Here is a 23,110-nt window from a genome sequence, read left to right as displayed (position 1 = left end):
TCCAGAACGTATCCAGAAATGAACCTTCTTCTCAGCATCTCCACTGTTTTCAGCCTGGCTCAAGCCGCCATCTTCTCTTGCCTGGACTATTTCAATAACGTCTAAACTGCTCTCTCTGCTTCCATCCTTTTCTACCTTTAGTCTTTTCGATACTGCAGCCAAAGTGATCCTGTTTAAACCCATGTCAGATCATGTCTTTCTTTTGCTCAAAACCCTCCAATAACTTTCAACTACAGAGTAAAAGCCAAGTCCTTACAATGCCTGCATCTTCACCTTTTTTACTTCCTTTTATTCTCTGCTCCAATTACTCAGCCAGTGCCCCTGCCTCACCCAACTCTCACCCTCCAGCCTTTGTACTTCCCCCAGATCAATGCATGACTAACTCTAGAGTTTCCTTCCAGTCTTGATCCAAATGACACCTTTTCAGTGAGGCCCTCTGTTCAAAACTATCAAAAATTGCACCAACCCTCCTCCTCCCCAGTTTTGTCTGTTTTGTACCAACCACTATCTACCTTTTAGTTTATTTATCTTGTTTTCCCTACCCTCATCCCACCCAGAACTTAAGCTTCATAAGGATAGGGATTTTTGTGTTTTTGTTACACCTAGTACTTTGTAGGTAGTTAATAAATATATCTCGCATGACATCACTATATTTTAAATGGATAACCAATAAGGTCCTATCCTATTGCATAGGGAACTCTGCTTAATGTTAGGTGGCACTCCGGATAGGAGGGGAGTTTAGGGGAGAATGGATACATGTATGGCTGAGTCCTTTTGCTGTCCACCTGAAATTATTACAACAGTGTTAATCGGCTATACTCCAATATAAAATAAAAAGTATATATATCTTTTGCATGAATTAAAGAGCTCGTAAAATGACATTTATCTAAGTACTGTGTGGTGGTGGTAGTGCTCAGTGGTGTCTGATTCTCTGTGACCCTATGGAGTGTAGCCTACCAGGCTCCTCTGTCCATGGAATTTTCCAGGCAAGAATACTGGAGCTGTCATTTATTGCTTCAGAGGATCTTCCCAACCCAGGGATCGAATCCGAGTCTCTCTTGTGCCTCTAGTATTGGCAGGCAGATTCTATACCACTGCGCCACCTAGGAAGCCCATAAGTACCGTGTACCCCCTAATGAAAACGCACATAGAATTTCAATCCAGAAGAGCTTGCTGCTAAGCTGCTAAGTCGCTTCAGTCGTGTCCGACTCTGTGCGACCCCACAGACGGCAGCCCACCAGGCTCCCCCGTCCCTGGGATTCTCCAGGCAAGAACACTGGAGTGGGTTGCCATTTCCTTATGGATAAATAAGGAAGAGCAGCAAGCATGAGGAGAAGGGCTTTTCAGATTTCTAACTATGCTACTAACTTAAAGACAGCACCTACCATGTACTAAGCACTTATTTGGAGGCAGTTACTTTACAAATACTCTGAATTCTCCCAGAACTCGGAATGGTAGGTAGCGTTAACAGCAGCATCTTCCATTTAAAGACGTATCCAAAGTCACAGAGTTAGCGAATGGCTGGGCTGAGATACAAACACAGACCACAAATTCCAAGCCCTTTGGACCCCCGGGGTCCCACAGCCTCCTTGGCTTTGCAGCTGGATGCAGCAGGATTCTCACGCGCCCTCAGCGCACTGACGTCAGTGCTAACCCTGTGCCTTCACCTCCACTCCTCGCGTCCAATTCCAGCAGGGAGGACGATTCGGTTGGGCCTGCTCTTCTCCTGGACTGCTCTCAGCGGAGCCTCTGTCACTGCCAGGCACCCTAGGAGCTCGCAGGCCCAGTTCCCGGCCGCCCTTCTCCGGTACCTACCTCGGAGCACCCCTTTCCTTCTGCATCGCCGCCATCCTGCATTCCCGGCTCAGGGCCTCGTCCTCCCGCGGGCCTTTCTTCAGAGCCTCAGATCGCCTGGGCCTCCTTCTGCAACCTACCCTTCGAGGCACTGAAGCGACCGGAGGGTGCTCCCCGAAAAAGCACGCACCTAATTCCCTCACGAACCAGCCACCCCAAGCTCTCACGCCCAGCCGCCAAGTTTCAAATTTAACGGTCCCGCGCGGACAACGTGCTACGCCCCTCCGCTCCTCTGCGCTCGTGCCCAAGGAATCCTGGGACTTGTAGTTTGTCCCGGGTTTAGTCAACGCTGTCGCGGTGCATAGTGGGAGTGGTAGTTTCCGGGGATTGTGGCTGTCCAGGTGCTGCAGGCTTAGCGGGTGTAAATTCAGGAGGTGTAAATTCTCAACAGGTGCTTTCTGCGTCCAGGCTCTAGAGCTAATCTTTGAGCCAAGCGAGGAACATTTTAAGCATCAGAATTCTCTGATATAATGAGCATAGTGAGATATCTCTGAGTGCTTGCGCTTGACCTGATTTCTGGACTGGCTGGCCAGGCTATGACCACCCCCTGCTGTCTGCCCCAAGTGTCACAAGTGTCCAGAGTTCTTAGGCGGCTCTGACCCAGCTGTTTCCTGCCCCGTACTTGAATTGAAGAAAACTAGAATCTAATTCTGTCGAAATCGTACCAAATGTGCAACCTTAGGCAAGCGACATATTCTCTCTGACCTTCAGTTTTAACTCATCTGTAATGTGGTAATGACACCGCCTTGCTTCTCTGCTGCAGTCCCAGGCAGAAAATACAGCTATGCTACAGCTCCGGAGGTTTTGCCTCTTTTCCCCTTCAGCAGACCAGCCTCTACTGACATTCTTTAGTCCCAGTTCTGATTTCTTGAGGAAGAAACCATGGTAAGCTCAGATGTGGCTGGGGAGCAGGGTTTTTGAACAAGCCTAGCTGCGCAGCAGTCCTGACAGATTCACTAGAGCCCTTAACCCTTAATAGCTAATGCACACTCATGAATCTCTGAGGGAGGGAGTATATTCTGTCTTCTAATGCTCTCTAACAAACTTCCATAAACTTAGCAGCTTAAAACATCACAAATTTATTACCTTACAATTTGGTAAGTCAGAAATTTGACTCAAGTCTCACACTAAACAAGGTGTTGGCAGGACTGTGTTTCTGGAGGTCCTTCAGGAGAATTTGTTTCCTGTTTTCTAGTTTTTAGAGACATTCGCCAGTATTCCCTAGCTTGTGGCCCCCTTCCTCCACCTTCCAAGCCAGCAGCATCACTCTCCCGGACCCAGTATCTATCACCACATCTCTTTCTCTGATCATAGTCAGGAAAATCTCTCTGTTTTGAAGGACTCATGTAATTATATCAGACCCATTCATATTATCCAGGATGACCTTTCTGTCTCAAGGTCCTAAACCTTAATCACATCTGCCAAGTTTCTTTTGCCACATAAGGTGACATATTCACAGGTTCCATGGATTAGGACATACTCATCTTTGGGGACCGTTATTCTGCCTACCACAGGGGATGCCAAAATATGTTGGCATCTCTAGACTTATTTGACCATAAAGAAGCCTTTTCACACATCGTTCAGAACAGATTTTGGCTCTTTGTATTCTAACAGTAGTTCCCAGGGGAAGAAAATTTATAGCAGAATAAATCTTAATGATGGAATTTCAGGTTCAGTGGCAACTGGTAGGAGTTGGGGACTAGCAAGCCTCTCATTTTTACCCATTTACGTGCAAAGCCATACCTATCTGCATCAGTGGTAGTTTAGTTTAGTTGTCAGAAAATATACGATCTCTTGCTTGGTCATGGAGGGATGTGTGTGTTCTTGATTGTCAAAGGCTGATTTTCCCCAACTTTGCCTTCTTGAATTATACAAAACCGTACTTTAGCAGGCTAAACACTGCAAAGATGAAAACCTCTGGGTCTCCAGGGAACCCTGGACAAACTGCTTGTTTACTGTGCAACCACAGGAGGAGAGAGGGACTTTCTGAGGATGGGAGGAAGGTCAAGAGAGACTGAATGAGGGTGTGTGTGTTCAGGACCTGAAGGAAACCACATCTGGCAAAGCAGCATCACCATGCTGCCCTTTACCCCAGCAACAGATCAGCCAATCAGGGCAGTGGTTGCATCTTGTGTTTACCAGTGATGAGTTGTCCTGAGGTAGAAGAACCAATGAGGAGGAGGCATAATAATCCAAACCATCTTTGTGTTGCCAGGAGGAAGGGTGAGAAGATGCATTAACCCCAGGGCTGGCAGCTACTGGCTGCTGCCTAGTTGCATCTCACAGTAGCTGTTGTACCAAGGTATTAGGGAACTGTCCTAGGAGCTGGGTTTCCCTCCAATTCTATGAAAACTTCTTTCTGGACTCTACTTCTGCTCTTCGGAAGAACTACCCTACTTTTCATGGGTCTTCTCAAATCACTAGAGATTGCCTGACCCTGAATTTCCCCACTGATATATGCAAAAAATACACATACTGAACAAGAAGATACCAGTTATCAACTTTTCTACATCTGGCAGAAAAGAGCCAAAAGGTCAGAATGGATCACCAGCTAAGAACAGAAGCATTCATATGGCAGGGCCATTAAGATACCAGGTAAGATACAAGCTATGTCATCAATAAGAAGTGCAAAAGTAGGCTGTTTTGATCTGGAATTAGCCCAACCAGAGTTTCACCCTATAGGAAGGTCTTGGAGAATTTAGAGAGTTACCAAATATTCATCATTGTACTCAATTTATACAGGAGGTGATCCAACCTCAAGGAAGTAAGTGGCAATGAGAGTCACCCATTTTAGGAAGAACAGAACAGGATCTGAATGCTGCCAGCTTCTTACTTGTAGACCACTGCTCTGGGTGCCACAAATTTCAGTTGTAAATTAAGGGATTCAACCTTAATTTACGTTGAATTCTTTCAACCTAAGTTTATATTTAATTAACTTCAGCTTCTGGGTGCCAAATTCGTGGGGAGGAAACTAGTATCATGAAGAGTGGGAACCTCCACTTATTCCAACATGTTGGATATTAAAAAAAAAAATGGATGGGGTGCCTGTTTGTTTTGAGGGAGAAGAATGATGGAACCATAGGTTTGGGGAGAACTGGAATGGGGAGGGCCACTTGATATCTGTCTTGGGCAGTGACCCTTCTTTACCTGGCCCCAAGGACCCTGGCTTTGTAGAGAAAGGACTGACAGGCAGAGGCTGTAGAAACTGATACGTGTAATACTGGCCTCCAGCAGCACTGTCTTCAGGCCCATTTGCCAAGGGCACAACCCAGCTCCAACATCTCAATTTCTGGCCATTGTGAGAGCGCTGGGAGGCCATTCCTGGACCCCGTGCTAGTGCCACATCAGCACCCTTGCTGCAGGCTCCAGCAGAGGGGAAATATCCTCCAGTGGTCTCAGAGGTAGAGGCCTTCAACCAGGGAGCTAGAGCAGGAGGGCAAAAGCATGGAAAATACTGGGTGGTGACAGTGGGGAATGGACTGGTTGCTGAGTGCCAGATCTCTGGGAAACACTCAGATGACCTGGGGGAGGCTTTGAAAAGGAGGGTGAGTCAGGCCCTCATATATAATTGTCCAAATTATGCTATGCCCAAGAGTGCCTGGCCAGAGGCACAAATGGAGAAGCTTTTTCCTGCTTCACTCACTCAGAGTAGGCACTTTAAAAAGGAATATGCCCAGAGGGACCTCCTTTCTCTAATTCACACAAAGCAATGTATGTGTTAACCAAGACCTTGGGTCTGGAGAGCCTATGGAAGAGCCAGTGGAATTTTCATTATTCGTGTTCAGGTGGCTCCATAGCATTGAGACCTGAAGAATGAATTTCATACTGGTCCGTCCTCATTCAAGGAGGTAGTGATACCATGCTAGGTGGACGACAACTGGGATAGCTCTCGGCAGAGCCAACCAGTGTGGGAAGACTGACAGGAGGATGGAGTGTGTAGGGCATGGGTACCCCACCTCCCATTACTTCTCCACCTGGAAGGCTTCCTCACTCCCTTTCTCAGTTGTTGCCTCCTGGGGCGTGGTGCAGACTGGAAAGTTTGCTTCTGGCATTCTGAGGGGCCGAGCTGTGGGAGACATTCTGTGGATCTGGGTTATGCGATGCTTTTCCAAGAAATGACCAGAGGTCAGAGGTCCCCAGACTGGGACAGGATGAGATGATTGGAAACAACTTAGTTTGGCTGAATGTGGGAGCCAAGCATGGAAATGTTTGGATTGCACAGTAAAAGCTGGCCGTGGCTAGATGGGAGATGATTCAGAGAATTAAGTGATGTGACAAGTTACTTGACCTCTGCTCCCACCTCCTCCTGCTCCTCTACAGGCTGTCCTTTTCTGATCATTGCTTGGAAGGGTGGGTCCTCACAGGACTGGTCAACATTGTTCCTTTCTTAAGTCAATTCTGAGACTGAGAGCCAGTGGAAAACCTGAACTTGGGCCACTTCTAGAGCAACATTAGGGAAATTCTTCACATTTCAGAGTCCCAGGCTCACACCTGGGCTTGAACATGCCAGTGATGAGAACCCTAAGCTCTTGAGCTGGATCAGAACCATACAAACTTCCTTTCTCCTTGGAGGTCTTCAGGACATGTTGCCTCTGGGAAGTTTCTATGTCTTTCTTTCAACGCAGGTTCCCAAACTGAAGGAGGGAGAAAGAATCCAGAAACAGGCAGAGTTAGAAAAATATCATCTCCTAACAGCTGAAGACAAGAGTAGATCAATCTGATCTTGTTTCTGATTTTCCATCCAGACCCTTCGTAAGGAGTTAGAGAAGCCAGTGAGCATTCCAAGAAAAGTGACCCAGGGACATCTGCCAGCTGTGGTCCTTGTAACTTCACTAGGGGAGCTGTGGTATTTGAGAGGCTGGCTTCTACCAACTGAGAGCCTTGTGTCTGGGACAGACAGACCCTGGACGCATATTACTTATGGCGGCTGTCATGGGGAAGATGATGCCTCACAGACAGGTGTGAAAGAGGCTCAGCCCTCCCACCTGTGGGAGACAGTTTCTTCCTCAACTGCAAACAACGAAATTGGACCAGCTGGCTCCTCTGAGCAGTCAAAGGCTCTGCATTCTACAGTGTGTCCCTCAGTGGGGTGTAAAAGCCCTGAGGTGGGGCTTCCCTGGTCCAGTGGTTGAGAATCTGCCCTCCAATGCAGGGGACATGAGTTTGATCCCTGGTAGGGGAATTAAGATCCCACCGGCTGCGGGGCAACTAAGCGCATGCACCACCACTACTGAGCCCATGTGCCTCAACTCACGAGAAGTCCACTTGCCACAGTGACAGATCCTGAATGCTGCAACTAACCAATGCAGCCAAAAATAATAATACAATAAATATTTTTTAAAAGATAACCATGATGTGGGGTGTCATGGTTCTGGCTTTTCATTGAATTCCCAGACTGATGGAAGTGAACATGGCTCAGATGGTAAAGAACCTGCCTGCAATGCAGGAGACCCAGCTTTGATCCCTGGGTTAAGAAGATCCCCTAGAGAAGGGAATGGGTACCCGCTCCAGTATTCTTGCCTGGAGAATTCCATGGTCAGAAGAGCCTGGTGGGCTACAGTCCATGGGGTTGCAAAGAGTGGGACACGACTGAGCAACTCAGCATGAGCACAAAAACATGACCTCGGTAGACCAAGCACTCCGGGATGTCCTTAGTTCACGCAACAAACACTGCATAAGTATTTCATGTCAGGTGCCAAACCTGACAGGTATGGACACATTTTCATATAAATATGAAAAATTGCATAAGTCCTGTGCTTAAAAAAAAAAAATTCTATAATATGGCAGCTTATGAGCCTGGAGTTAGGGGAACTCAAAAGAGAATGCAGTTTCTTCCCCTCCTGGGAGCTGAGGGAAGGGGAAGTCAGAAGAGGGGTCCTAGAAAATGAGTAGGAGATACTGGAAGAAGAGGAAGTGACTTCAAGACAGAAGGAACAGCATAGCTAATGTGTCATCCTAGGCAACAGAGAGTGCGCTGGGTGTTACAAAGGTAGGAGCTTAGAGGAGATGTGGAGACCTGGCTATGGATGCCCCCGCACCTTACGCCTGGCAAACGGCAAGGTTGGAGGGCAGACCCAGCCCTCTCACCTCCTGTTTAGGGCAGGCGTCCAGTTGTAGTCTAGAAGCTGGAGCTCTTCCATGGAGCTCTCGGGTTTCCCAGCTATGGAACCATGTATTCCAGCTGGCTCTAGGAAGGGCCTGACGATCCCTCTCCTCCATCCCAGGTGAGAAGGGGGCAGCGCAGGGCACAGAATGGGCACCTCGCCTACCTGGATGCATTCCCTTCCTCACCTCAGACACAGCTCTCGGATGCCAAACTGTTGTCATTTATTTGCTTTATCCCGACTAGGTTGCTGAGGCTGCCAGGACCAGGGAGGACTGCCCCAGCTGGTCTGACTGGTTGGGCTGCAGTTGCAGCTCTGTCTCTCCCAGAGGGCTCCTCTGTCTCCCCTGCTTCCCCTCTTCCAGCTCCTCCCTCCACCCCCAGCTCTGACAAGTTCCCATTGGCTGGAGTGGCTCCTCCGGGCCAGTGCTCGGCAGCTGGTACCCTCCCCCAACTGGGGCTGTGGTAGAGAGTTGTGATGTTTTAACTTCTGCCTTTCCTTGCCTCCTGGATTCAACTGTAGACTGAGGCAGCCTGCTGTTGGACAAATTGTCCATACTTCAAGAAACATTCCACTCGGGGGGTTTGTACCACAGGGTAGTTCTGGTCCCCAGAGGGCATCTGGAGGGTGAGGGTAACAGTGATCACCTAGGAGAGCGAGCTCCTTGTGTGCATTTAATGGGGATGGGGCAGGGAAGTCCTGCAAAGCAGGGGACAACCCAATAGAACAACGAATTGTCCCCTCAAATGGCAGTAACTTCCCTAGTTGGGAAACATTGCATTGGAGCCCACTTTATTCACAGGGTGCAGTTTGTGTAATCTCTGCAGCAGTGTTCCTCCTCACACTTCATTGCACACAAGTCACCTGGGGATCTTGTTAAAACGCAGATCTTGACTCAGTAGGGTCTGGGGAGGGGCCTGAGCATCTGCATTTCTAATGAGCTCCCAGGTGTTCGTGCTGCTGGTTCAAGACCACACACACTTTTCAAAGCAAGGCTTTACAGCACAAATGTGCGTGCCTTTTCTTTTAGGGAAGGACATTTTACCTGCCGAATTTGTTGAACTGAATATTGCCAAATATTTGCTTAGGTTGGTGGTTTTCCATGCGTAGTGATTTTGCCTCCTCCTTCAGGGGACATTTTTGACTTTGACTGTCACAACTAGGGGAGTTGGGAGTGTGGGGGGAGAGGGGCTTGGGTGCTACTGACGTCTATAGCAGGTGGAGGCCAGGTATACCACTGAACATCCACCAATGGATAGGACAGCCCTTTACAACAAAGAATGACCCAGCCCCAAATGTCAGTATTGCCAAGGCTGAGAAACCCTGGCTTGGATAAAATTTTTAAACAACGGAAACTATATTTGTGGGGAATCTGACTTCATTGCCACCTCATTGCATTAGTGACTGCAGCCACGATGCTGTGAACACGTCATCCACTGAGACTGGGGCTCCTCTCAGCATGATCACACCCAGCCAGTTAGACATCAGAAGCACTGGGTTGTGGTCCTGATGAGTAAGCTTGGTAGTGGGTGTTACACTTCATCAGCCTTGGAGAGCAAATAAAAAAGAAAGCAACCACAACTGTGGAGGGTAGCAGGTGGCAAGGAGGGGGACAGGATGAAGGAGCACATAGGTAGAGGTGGCTGGAGTCCATATTTTGGTTCTAGCACTGAGTGTTCATGACAGTTTCTTATATTATTTTGAAATAAACAGTTAAACATAAACAAACACAAAGACGGACCATGCATGGATCAGTGAAGAAAGGGGGCTATAGACCAAGGATTATGATTAATCCAGTGTGCTGCTGCTAAGTCACTTCAGTCGTGTCTGACTCTGTGCGACCCCATAGACGGCAGCCCACCAGGCTCCGCCATCCTTGGGATTTCCAGGTTAAGAACACTGGAGTGGGTTGCCATTTCCTTCTCCAGCGCATGAAAGTGAAAAGTGAAAGTGAAGTTGCTCAGTCGTGTCTGACTCTTAGCGACCCCATGGACTGCAGCCTACCAGGCTCCTCTGTCCATGGGATTCTCCAGGCAAGAGAACTGGAGTGGGGTGCCATTGCCTTCTCCAAATCCAGTGTACCTGGGGTTAAAAAAAAAAAAAAGGTGATTTACACAGGGCAAGTGACTAATAATAAAGTGATACCATTATATTGATGGCAAAATTATCTGCGAGGGGGAGAGAACGTGACAGGTTATGCAAATGACAAAAGTAGGCACCCTGGGACGATGCCGCTTGCCTCGGGTCTGACTCTTTCCTTGCATGTGCAGAGTGGAGGGGAATCTGGAAGGTGAGGGAAACAGGCTTTTTTATCTTCTGCTCAGTTTTAACCATGCCAGGACTGTCCCATAAAGTGTCACAGTGGAAGGTCAATGGCTCCAGCCTGTATCCTGACAGCCTGCCGCCCAGAGATGCCTCCCATCAAGTTCCCTGGTCTGCCTTCTGAGAGCAAGCTATCAGCCTTTGCCCGCTCTGAGATCCACAGCCTGTCTGTTCCACAGCCTGACTCGTGTTCAGCTATTCTGGTAGACAGACACAGGCAGTTGGTATTTTCTCTTTCCGTGCGCCCACAATTCCCCAATGTCTTTATGTCCCCTATGTTCCAGTTACCCAGGCTCCTAGCCTCCTGTTCTTGCAGAATCTCAGTTAGCCCCAGAATACACAGTTCACCTTGCTTCAGACTTTCTTTCCTATCCACGTCAACACAGACCTCTCCTATGGCCCCTCCCTCCAGACACCTGTCTCTGAGACCATCTAATTATAAACACCAGAGAATTTTCCTCACTGACGTTGATGCACTTTTTATTATAACTTCCTCATGTGGTGGTTGTGCATTTTAACAGGGGATATCTGAATAGCTGGCTTCCCATGTGACGCTAGTGATAAAGAACCCACCTGCCAATGCAGGAGACATAAGAGATGCAGGTTCAATCCCTGGGTTGGGACGATCCCCTGGAGGAGGGCATGGCAACTCACTCCAGTATTCTTGCCTGAAAAATCCCATGGACCTAGAAGCCTAGCAGGCTACAGTCCATGGGACAGCAAAGAGTTGGACACGACTAAGGTGACTTAGCACGCACGCATGCATGTGAGTAGCCAACATCTCAAACCAAAGAAACACCTGCCGAGGTGGGAGTTTTTTGGTCTGTGGTGGGAGTTAAAAAAATCACCAAATGTCAGAATGAGAAGAGATCTTGGAGGTCTTCTAAAGCAACTCTCTCAATTGACAGATGAGGAGACCAAGCTTCAGAGAAGTTATCTACTAGAAGGTCACATAGTATGTAATGGGGGCAAATTTGAGGGCACAGTCCAACTCCCATTTCTTTATTCAGTCACTCCTTATTGGGCATTTACTATTACATGCCAGGCACTAACTGGGCAAGGGGGTCACAAATAAGGTGGGATCTTTGTCCCAAGTCATCCCCAGCCTAGTGGGAAAGAAAATTGCAGTACAGTGGGATCAGTGATTCAGCAGAAGTAGCATGTGCAGCTTGGACATGGGGAGGAGAAAGAGAGAAATTCTGAGGAAAACTTGGCAGAGCAAGGGTGTTTCTCCATAACTCTCACCAAAGTGGAGACCTAGACACCAGACAGAAACTCAGAGCTACTCCAGGATGACCAGAGAAATGATTGTCTAAAATAATAACAGTGATAGGTAGTGAAAGTGAAGTCGCTCAGTCGTGTCCGACTCTTTGCGACCCCGTGGACTGTAGCCTACCAGGCTCTTCCGTCCGTGGGATTCTCCAGGCAAGAATACTGGATTGGTTTGCCATTTCCTTCTTCAGGGGATCTTCCCAACCCAGGGATCAAACCCAGGTCTCCCGCATTGCAGGCAGACGCTTTAACTTCTGAGCCACCAGGGAATCCCCAAGGTAGTGAAAGGGGATAGTTATGCCTGGGCAGCAGTTACATATTAAATGTTTGGACTATCCTAGGCAAGTCTGGACACACGTCCTTCCTGACTCTGGGGTGGTACCTTTTGGACCCCCCTCCTGCAGGCCCTCCTGAGAGTCCTTTTGAGAGTCCTCTTGAGAATCATGCTTGAGACTGAATCACCAGGAATACAATCCTGCCTGCTGGCCTCTAAGGGTGGCCCAAAAGCTGATAAACCAATCCTCTCGCCCTCCACCCTCCACCCCAGGCAGAGGATTTGCTTTTCTTCTCTTTGTCCTTCGTGCCCTGCAGAGGGGGTACAGGGATGATTCTGTGAGGACTGTGCAGCTGTCCTTGTTCAGGCTGTCTCCTCCAGGGGAAAGAGAAGCACCATGGACTCTTCTAGAGAACACTGGGACTGGATTTGAGTTTGGTGTTTGCTTACCTTAAAGGTAAGGTGTTGGGTCCAAGGAAGGAACTTCCATATCTAAAAGCCCACGAATTCTATGGTGGTTCCCACCCTGCACAGATACTGAGTGACGAGACTGATGGTCTTACCCTTGCGTCATCAGGGTATGGGTGAGATTTAAGATTGTACCAAAATCTGTACCCCTTGGAGCAGGTCTGATCTGAAAGAAGTAAGCAGGGCTCCATGTTTAGAAATGGCGAAAATCCAAAACTAACACATAATGAGTTACACGTGGCCCCTCTCTGGGTCCTCTCTGCTTGCATCTCCCTTTCCAAGAAGGGTCCACATCTGAGTCTTTGCACACCACCCTCTAGTCCCCTTCTTCTAGCTCATTTCTCCAAGCCTCCCCAAGGCCCATCCTGGGCCCTCTTTGACTATGGGAAAACATCTACACTGGCTGTGACACAATGGTGGTTTCTTCCTCTCCAGCAAATTCCATCAGAAGGGAGAGAAGAAAAGTGAGGACCCCAGCAGCATATTCCTCTGGATCACACAGATGTCAGTTTCATCCATATTTCTCCATGTTTTTGTGCCTCCCAGCTCTCTCTCTTGTCAAATGTTCTTAGGCATTAAATCTGTCCAGTAGCTTGAGGTTTGAGATATTGCATTTTTTGATTGAAACCAATGAAATCAGGAATGCCCCCGAGGTCCAGTGGTTAGGACTCTGTACTTTCACTGCTAGAAATTTGAATTCAGCAGGTCAGAGTCACAGTCTGCTTTCTTTCTTTTCTTTTGTAATGTAATGAACAGCCTACTTTCTTAACATAGTCTATATAGGCTCCTGTTTCTTCTCCACCTGTAATAGCTTTCTATATGTGTTTACAATCTCTTATCTGTACCCTTGGGGCCAGATAATATGGAGCATATACCATGGGGTTTTTTTTACCACCTCCAGCAGGGTCTGTGCCAGCACTGCATTTGTAAATACTTTGCTAATTTGGCAGAAAAAATATAGTATTAATCACCCTAAGTGGAATAGAAATTATGAATAGCTTCACCTCATTTTAATAGGCTTTGATGCCAAGTGGGCTTTTGCTTATTTCTTTAAGATTTTGGAGCATTTCAGAGTTTTGGATGAGGGGTTGTGAACATGCACCTGTCATTCTCCTTGTGGCTGTAACAACCATCCTTCTTCAGTTCAGTTCAGTCGCTTAGTGATGTCCGACTCTTTGCGACCCCATGAATCGCAGCACGCCAGGCCTCCCTGTCCATCACCAACTCCCAGAATTCACCCAAACTCACGTGCATTGAGTCGGTGATGCCATCCAGCCATCTCATCCTCTGTTGTCCCCTTCTCCTCCTGCCCCCAATCCCTCCCAGCATCAGGGTCTTTTCCAATGAGTCAACACTTCGCATGAGGTGGCCAAAGTATTGGAGCTTCAGCTTTAGCATCAGTCCTTCCAATGAACACCCAGGACTGATCTCCTTTAGAATGGACCATCCTTCTTAGCAGGCTTCATACCCCATTGGCTGATTCCTCTTAATCACTTATGAGGCACACTGCACTAAAGCAGTTTGTCCAAGGATGGCCAACTGAACACGTAGGGTGTGAAGCCCCATGTGGAAGTGGAGGGAAGTAAAACGGGAAACTTGGGTCTGTGGCTTTTGTCAAAGGAGGGAACAAACCACTTAGCCCTCAGGAGGAGGTTGTGGCTGAACTTTACCCCAGATAAACTGGAGCACCTTCTATAGGGGAGGTCTCAGCTTCTTTCTCCAAGCCTTTCTTCTAGCAACTGCTGCATCTTAACAAGACCTTCCGATACTCCAAAAGGATTCCAACTGTGGGATCTGCAGGCCTCAGAGCAGGCTGTGGGAACTGAGAGCTTTGGGGATCCTTCTCGGGTCATTCCGCATGAACACCTACCTTCTTGGCCTAAGTATGGACAATCCTGTGACGAGAGAAGGTAACTTTGGAAATGCTGTGTGGGTGGCTCTGGCCTGAGGGTCATGTAGGATCTAGAGATATGAGTCATGGTTGGGCTCTGCCCTCAGGAAACCAGGTAACTCAACAGCTTAAGGGCACAGAGCTCCTTGAGAGTGAAATTTGGGGCCAGAGTTCAGACTTCCTCCTCACAGTGGGAGGCTCAGTCCCAGCTGTGTGTGCACCACACATGCTATCCCCTCCTACTTCCTCCAGGCACTGCCAGGCTTCTAGGAGAGAGTTCTGAGTGACAGCTCATTAGATGTAGAGAGCCTGTGGAAGTTCAAACTTTAGAACAATCTGTCTGGGTTTGTCTGGAGCCAGGCTGGTCAGCAATGGCCAGAGAACAAAGGGCTCTGCAGGAGAAAACAGCATGCCACTTTAATGGTGAACTTTAAAGGCAGGTGTAATGGATCAGGGCCAAATCCTGCCCCGTCCCCCCACCCTCCAGCCCCCCAGGGCCTGCTCCTCTGCCTGCCTTCCAGGAGATTTCCCTACAAGGCTCCATGCTACTGGCATGCTGCTACATGTCTGCCCTACTCTAACTGCTGTGTGTATTCTCTTGGGGGGAACTAGGCACTACCAAAGGGATGTGTGCTTGGCAGGTTCTCTCTTCCCAGACTGGGGCACTCCCTGCAGTCTGAGGCTTCATGGGGGCTCAGGCCTGCCTTTACTCAGCGCTTTCAGGAGGGATTCACTGAGCCATGGCCTTCCCTGGATCTGGAGGGAGAGGAGGGAAGGGCAGATGGATCTGGATCTGGAACAGGGCAAAGGGGGAAGTAAAGAGGGTAGAGAGGTTAACAGAGAACACTCAGTTTCTGTGGCACTGGGTTTCTGGCCTCACTTCAGGGAGCTCCCCCCAGAGCAGTAGGAGCTTCTGGGCTGTGGCACTGTCCCGCCCTGGCCTGTGGTCATGCCACCTGTTTCACAGGCCAGCTTGTAATAATAGGGTTGATTGCAGTTACCACTGGGTGCCCTAATTAATTCACTGTGCACGGTTGCTTATATGTGTATGCAAATATATGCAAATAAGAACAACATCTGGATTATCCCAAGAATCTTAGTGTTATTTTTGTTCAGGTTCCTGGGCTGGAAATGCAGGGTTCATGTGGGGTTCATGTGGGCTGGGGGCATTTAAAGGACAGAACTGTTTCCTTTTTAAAACAGTCCTTTCTCCCTCTACTTCCTTTTCTTCTTTCTAGTAGAAATTCAGCCTTAGACTCAGTGAGGGAAAGGAGAATGTGAACCAAAACCAAAATTGAAAGTCCAGAAAAAAAAAAAGCCCAAGTTTTCATGGGAATGGGTACAGCCTGGAAGCACTGTCTCTCCATTAAAGAAATAGGGTCATAAGATTGTCATATTATTTTTTGAATAATGTCATAATCATTTTGGAAGTAAAACAAAGTTTATACTCAGCTATTTGAGTCTCTAAATTATGTGCTGAGAGTGTAGATTGTAACTGAAAGTGGATTAAACCACAGGTTTGCTGCAGCCCTGGTTGGGTAGTTACTGAATAGGTATTTAACATGTAAATCTTATCCTGTTTTTAATGAGCAGTAGCTCTGAAAGACACAGATGCTGAGATACAGGGACACTGGTGGTTCTGGGAGGTCACAGAGGAGACTCAGGCAACTGGCCTATCATACCCCTGCTGCTCCTTCCCTTTTCTGGGAAAGGGAAGGGAAACTAACATTTCCTGAGCATCTATGTGATCGGCACCAGGCTAAGGATGAGCTTGTGCGTCATCTCATTTTTAATCCCCAGTTTTTAAAAACAGATGAAGAAACTAGGATGCAAAAATGTTAAGTAACTTATAAGGGACACAGCAGGATTTCTTCCTGTCTGAGATTCCAAAACCCACCCTTCTTTTACTAACTAGCTACTTCCCTAAAACTGCCTGTAGCAGAGGAAGCTTCTGCTTTACTGGCAAGCCCGACCAAGACTGGTGGCTATCCTCGTAATCGCTGGCAAGGCTAGGGGCAAATGTCTGCTGCCTCCAGAGGCCATATCTTGCACAATCACTTATATAGGTTGATAAATGAGCTCTAGGCCACCCTGGCTTCCATTTCACTCTGAGAGGCTGACCTCCATACCATGTTCTCTTTCTGTCTGAGAAGTAGTCTTGGACTTTGGAGGCATCAAAGATACACCCGACCAGGCAAGGTGTACATGCAGCGTATATGCAGTGAACAGGCTACATGCTGGAACAACATGGATCAGGCTTCTGTGGTGCACAATTGGGGCTGATGAAGGATTTTTCTGGTTTCATGAATAAGGTAAGGATTTGAGTGACGTGAGACCCTCTGTGTTCAAGGCAGATGCCTGCTAGTCCTCCAGAGGGAATTAACACAGGTGATTAAAAATGAACATCAGGCTCAAACTTGCAATGTCTGTTCCCCGGGATGGCAGTCACCCTAAGGGAAAGGGGCAGGACACATTGTTCCACACCCACTAGCTCAACCTCAGGTTAGAGAAGTGCCTCTGTTTTCTCTTGTTTTTCCCTTCTTGTAGGCCATAATTGGGAGGAGGGGGCAACGATAGAAAAGGGGCATTTTAGGACTTTATCTACAACCTGCATTAGTAAATTTATTAATTTTAAAGGCTGAATCTTCATTTTTCCTTTTTAATGTAAGTCTAGAGTTGTAGGCCTAAATTTCAGATGTCCGTTTGAATAGCCTAGAGAGTTTTACAAAATTCCAAGGCCTGGATCCCCTCCCTAGGGGGGATGGTCTGAAGGGAGTATGCATGCGTGCTAAGTCACTTTAGTTGTGTCTGACTCTTTGTGATCCCATGAATTGTAGCCCGCCAAGTTCCTCTGTCCATGGGATTTCCGAGGCAAGAATACTGGAGTGGGTTGCCATGCCCTCCTCCAGGGGATCTTCCTGACCCAGGGATCGGACCTGCATCTCCTGCATTGGCAGACAGGTTCTTTACCACTAGCACTATCTGGGATGCCCAGGTGAGCAGAGGCATGGGGATTTTTTCAAGCTCCCCAGGTAATCCCAACATTTAAAACCACTGCATCCAAATCACTTGGAGGCTTTATTAAACCACAGACTGCTGGGCCCACACTCTGGGTTTCTGAGTCAGTGAGTCTGAGAAGATCAAGGATTATTAGCTGGGCTTCCCAGGTGGCTCAGTGGTAAAAAATCCACCTGCCAATGCAGGAGACACAGATTCGATCCCTGATCCGGAAAGATCCCACATGCCTCAGAGCAGCTGAGCCCTTGCATCACAATTATTGAGCCTGTGTCTAGAGCCCAGAAGCTGCAAGTATTGAAGCCCATGTGCCCTACAGCCTGTGATCCATAACAAGTGAAGCCACTGCAATGAGAGGTCCATGCACCTCAACTATAGAGCAGTCCCCACTTGCCACAACTAGAGAAAAGCCTGTGCAGCAACGAAGACCCAGCACAATCAAAAAGTAAATAAATAAATATTTTTTAAAAAAGAATTATTAGCATTTCTAACAAGTTCCAGGTGATGCTGCTGCTGCTGAACCAGAGACCACACTTTGAAAAATCACTGTTCTAGAGAGATTAGGTAAAGGCAACTGTTAATAATAATAGCTACTACCATGTATTGAGTACTTATGTCACTTAACACTTTGGTATTAAGCATTTTACATACTATAGCCTCGTTTATTCCTACAGTAGTCATATTCTATACAATGATTTTTTAGGTACCTTATATGCTGTTATTATAAAGCTACAGTTATTTTATATGTGCTAGGTTGGACTCCCTAACTGGAACATGCACCTTCTGAAAATAGAGTTGATGACTTTTTCATTCTTCTTCTGGACTTTTTTTCCTGGTCTATGGTTGTCACACAGTACTGAACGCATAGTAATAGCTATGATTTGTTGAGCATCTAACATGTACCAAAAGCTCTCTGCTAGGTGTTTCGTATAATTTATTACAATTTCTACTTCCCAACAACTACCTGGGGATGAGTGCTATAATTATCTCCATCTGACAGATGGTGGAACTAAGTTCAGAGAGATTAATATACTCGTTCCAAATCACCAGTAGGTGCCTTTGCTGGAATTTGAATCCCCATTTGTCTGACTCCAAAGCTTTGTTCTCACCCTGTTATTTTGGCTTCTTAACTGAGTCACAGCATTATCTCTGGCCACCTAATTAAATCCCCAAGGAGTCCTGGTCCTTGTTTCAATGGACCGTGTGAATGACTGGAGTGGAGAAGGGGTGGGAGTGAGGGTCTTGATGACTTTGAAGATGCTGGCTAGAATGGCAGGGAGGCACACTCACCAAGGCCCCTCGGCCTCTGTAGCTTTTATCTCCCCAAATCACAATACCTGCCACATAGTTGGTACACAATAAATATTCACTAGAATAGCACTGATGCTCTCTACCTTATAGTACTTGGTTACATACTACTGGTGTTAATGTCCTCTATTTCTTCTTCTGTATAAATTTTATCTCCTCAAAAGCCTATAACAGAGCAAAAGACAGGCAAACTAATATTAGTGACATATAGAAATGATTATACATGAAGTGGAATTTGTAAGGTTGCCAAGTTGGTTTAATACATAAAATCAATCAATAACTAACTCAATATCAATAAAATAAAGAACAAATTCACATGAACATCTCAGTAGAAACAAAAAAGCATTTGGTAAAATCTAAAAAATTTTCATGATAAAGACACTCAATAAACTAGGGATGAAAGGGAACTTCCTCAACCTGATAAAGGGCACCTACAAAAACCCCACAGCTAACATCACACATACTGGTGAAAGACTGAGAGCTTTTGCCCTAAGATCAGGGACATGACAAAGATGTTCACTCTTGTCACTTCTGTGCAACATTTTACTGGAAGTCCTAGCCAGGGAAGTTAGGCAAGACAAAGAAATAAAAGACATACAGACCTTGAAAAAGTAAGACTATCTTTACTCACAGATGACCTAATATTGTACATAGAAAAGTCTGATTCCTCAAAAAATTAAAAAACAAAACAAAACAAAACTATTGGATTAAATAAATGAATTCAGTAAGATTGTAGAATATAAGATCAATATAGAAATATTAATTGTATTTCAATGCATTAGAAATGAGCAATATAAAAATAAAATTAAGAAAACAATTGTATTTATAGCAGCAGCAAAAAAGTAAAATACTCAGGAGTAATTTAATGTGCAAAAGTGTACACTGAAAGCTATTAGACATTGTTGAAAGAAATTTAAAAAGATCTAGATGAAAGGAAAGATACCCATTGTCATGAATCGATCAGAAGACTTAATATTGTTAAAACGGCCATACTTCCTAATTGATTTACAGATCAATGCAATCTCCAATCAAAATCCCAGATGGCTCTTTTGCAGAAATTGACAAGTGTATCCTGAAATTCAGATGGAAATACAAGGGACTAAGAATATCCAAATGATCTTGAAAAATAGGAGAAAAGTTGGAAGATTCACACCTCGCAATTTTAAAAGTTACTATACAGCAACAGTAATTCAGATAGTTTGGTAATGGAATAAAGAATAGACACATACATGAAAGGAAGAGAAATACAACTTAGTGACCAACACCATTCAATGGGAGAAAGAATACTCTTTTCAACAAATAATGCTGGGACCACTGGATATCCATGCATAAAAAAATGAACTTAAATCCCCTTTTTAACACTGTATACAAAGTTAGTTAAAATGGAAAATAGGCCTAAATGTAAGAGCTAAAACTTATAAAACTCTTTGAAGAAAACATATGAGTAAATCATTGTGGCCTTGGGTTAGGTAATGGTTTCTTAGATATGACACCAAAGGCATAAGCAATATAGAAAGAATAGACAAATTGAACTACATCAAAATTAAAAATGTTTGTGCTGTAAATGACATCATCAAAACAAGAAGTAAAAAGATAACGGAACAGGAGAAGACATATGCAAATCATATATCTGATAAGGGACTTGTATCCAAAATATATAAAGAATTCTTACAGAAAGTTAGAGTTAGTTGCTCAGTCATGCAAGACTGTTTGCGACCCCATGCACTGTAGCCCACCAGGCTGCTCAGTCCATGGGATTTTCCAAGCAAGAATACCAGAGTGGGTTGTCATTTCCTTCTCGAGAGGATCTTCCCGATCCAGAGATCAAACCTGGGTCTCCTACGTTACAGGTGAATTCTTTACTGTCTGAGCTACCAGGGAAGCCAGCCAATAAAAAGACACATAACCCAGTTTCAAAATGGGCAAAAGATTTGAACAGACATTTCTTTAAGGAAAATATGCAAATGGCCAATAAGCCCAAAGCCCATGAAAACATATTTAACAGCATTCAGTTCAGTTCAGTTCAGTCACTCAGTCGTGTCTGACTCTTTGTGACCCCATGAACTGCAGCATGGCAGGCTTCCCTGTCCATCACCAACTCCCGGAGCTTGCTCAAATTCAAGTCCATCAGGTCTGTGATGCCATCCAACCATGTCATCCTCATCCCCTTCTCCTCCTCCCTTCAATCTTTCCCAGCATCAGGGTCTTTTCCAGTGATGCAGTTCTTCACATCAGGTGACCAAAATATTGGAGTTTCAGCTTCAGCATCAGACCTTCCAATGAAGCATTCAGTTCAGTTCAGTTCAGTTGCTCAGTTGTGTTCGACTCTGCGACTCCATGAATCACAGCACGCCAGGCTTCCCTGTCCATCACCAACTCCCAGAGTTCACTCAAACTCATGTCCATCGAGTTGGTGATGCTATCCAGCCATCTCATCCTCTGTCGTCCCCTTCTCCTCCTGCCTCCAATCCCTCCCAGCATCAGGGTCTTTTCCAATTAGTCAACTCTTCGCATGAGGTGGCCAAAGTACTGGAGTTTCAGCTTTAGCATCAGTCCTCCCAATGAACACCCAGGACTGATCTCCTTTAGGATGGACTGGTTGGATCTCCTTGTAGTCCAAAGTACTCTCAAGAGTCTTCTCCAACACCACAGTTCAAAAGCATCAATTCTTCGGCAGTCAGCTTTAGTTGTTACTTAAATGCAAATTCAACCCCCAGTGATTCTTCAAAAGATTAAACATAAATTTACCACTTGACCCAGCAATTGCACACTTCAGGTATACACTCAAAAGGATGGAAAACAGGTATTTAAACAAAAACTTCTACATGAATGTTAATAATATCAAATTGTGGATACAACTCAAATGTACATCAACTAATGAACAGATAAACAAAAGGTGATAAATTCATGCAATGGAATAGTATTCAACCATCAAAAAGAATGAAGTACTGATACATGCTACAGCATGGATAAATCTTGAGACAATTGTAAGTGAAATAGGCCAGTTACAAAAGACAACACAGTATATGATTCCATTGTCAAAGTCTCAGGAACAGTCCAATTTATAGGGACAGAAAGTATATCAGTGGTTACTTGGTTACTTGGGCTGGGGAGTGACTGATACAGGGTATCAGGGTACAGGGTTTATTTTGAGGGTAATGAAAATGTTCTAAAATCGTGAGTATTTAAAAAAACATTAGATTGTATACTTTAAATCAGGGATCCCCAACTTCTGGGATCTGATGCCTGATGATCTGAGGTGGAGCTGATGTAATAATAATAGAAATAAAGTACACAGAAAATGTAATGTGTTTGAATCATCTCGAAACCATCTGCCCCACTGCCTTGTCCATGGAAAAGTTTTCTTCCATGAAACCAGTCCCTGGTGCCAAAAAGGTTGGGAACTGCTGCTTTACGTGGATGAATTTTGAGGTAGGTGATTATAACTCAATTATATCTCAATAAAGACTATTTAGCACAGGCAATGAGAAGGCAGGCAGGAAATGTGTCTTATTCCTCATAGCCTTTGTAACACTCATATAGTTAGAGGCACACAGCCTGTGTTCAATAAATATTCAATGTAAAGGAGATAATTTCTTTGCAGAGAATAATGATTTCCATTAAACCTGTTGGGGATGTGTAGAAATAGGAAGAGACCTCCCTTCATTAACAAAGTATCAAAAGAGATAAAATAAAACAAGAGCTCCAAAACATAAGACTAATTTTTTTTTAAATGATATTTCAAAGATAATGACACAAACTTTATTTCAAGTACAAAGAAATGGAATACAGAAGCTCTCTGCCTACAGGGAATATTTGAACAACAAACATTCAAGCAAAAACTTCCTTCCTGCAGACAAGGAAACTGGTAAGCTCCAAGGATCCTTTTAGAGGAACTATATTCTAACCCAACATTGTTTTATTCTCCTCTTCTGGGAGCTTACCTAGTCCAAAGGCACAGTGAAGGTCATACCTCATGATCCTGTCTTGGAGCTGAATTAGGCTGGGAAGTAGTTTCTAAAGTCAATAAGAATTTATGCCTGAGGCTTTATACAGAGGTCAGTTTTGTATATTTTATATCCTCATTGTGAGAGCGATCAGGATGAAAAAAATAATTCTACTCTGAAGCATCTGGGAATTTTTGATATTTTTCTCCAGTTGTGAAAACCAGGATTGGCCCCAATACTTAAGTTTCTTCATCACAAGTTTACATAGTCTCAGATGATAGTGCTTTAGAAGTTTGTCAAACCTGGAACAGGCTCCATAATCTGGTCTGATCTGGGGTAAGAGTTGACGGTCTTTGGCTTCCCCCTTTATCCCTTAGAGGTCATCACATTTAGAACAGGTTCAATGACCCTGAATCCTTAGAAAAGAGACTGAAATGGCCCTATCGTTACCTAATGTCGCAGTTTGACATTTCTTTGAACAAAGTTAGCCAGTGTTAGTAATTTAAGGCTGGGCTGGTCTTAAAATAACAACCTGCTATTTACTCAAATCACTGATTTCTGTGTCCTAACACCTGCCAAGGAGTAAGTCAGGTTTGCGTACAGAGAACATCTGAAAGCTGGGAGAGATCCATATAGTGGTCACTGGTTTAGCATA

At 45.5% G+C, this 23,110-nt stretch overlaps 2 protein-coding genes across 2 annotated transcripts in view; one reads left to right on the top strand and one right to left on the bottom strand.

The window, feature by feature from the left end:
* BUB1B (BUB1 mitotic checkpoint serine/threonine kinase B) overlaps positions 1-2,095 on the bottom strand; it is a 55,379-nt gene extending 53,284 nt beyond the window's left edge. The window contains exon 1 of the mRNA XM_055537353.1: positions 1,816-2,095. Coding sequence (XP_055393328.1) covers positions 1,816-1,850 — 35 coding nt within the window. The 5' untranslated portion in view covers positions 1,851-2,095. The remainder of the gene's footprint in view (positions 1-1,815) is intronic.
* The window catches only part of SRP14 (signal recognition particle 14), a 173,883-nt gene that overhangs the window by 74,529 nt on the left and 76,244 nt on the right, over positions 1-23,110 (top strand). The window lies entirely within an intron of this gene.

Source organism: Bubalus kerabau, chromosome 10 (genome assembly GCF_029407905.1).
Source record: "Bubalus kerabau isolate K-KA32 ecotype Philippines breed swamp buffalo chromosome 10, PCC_UOA_SB_1v2, whole genome shotgun sequence".
NCBI lineage: Eukaryota > Metazoa > Chordata > Mammalia > Artiodactyla > Bovidae > Bubalus > Bubalus kerabau.
Note: the sequence above shows the minus strand (reverse complement) of the source record. Positions and strands in the feature narration are given on the sequence as shown.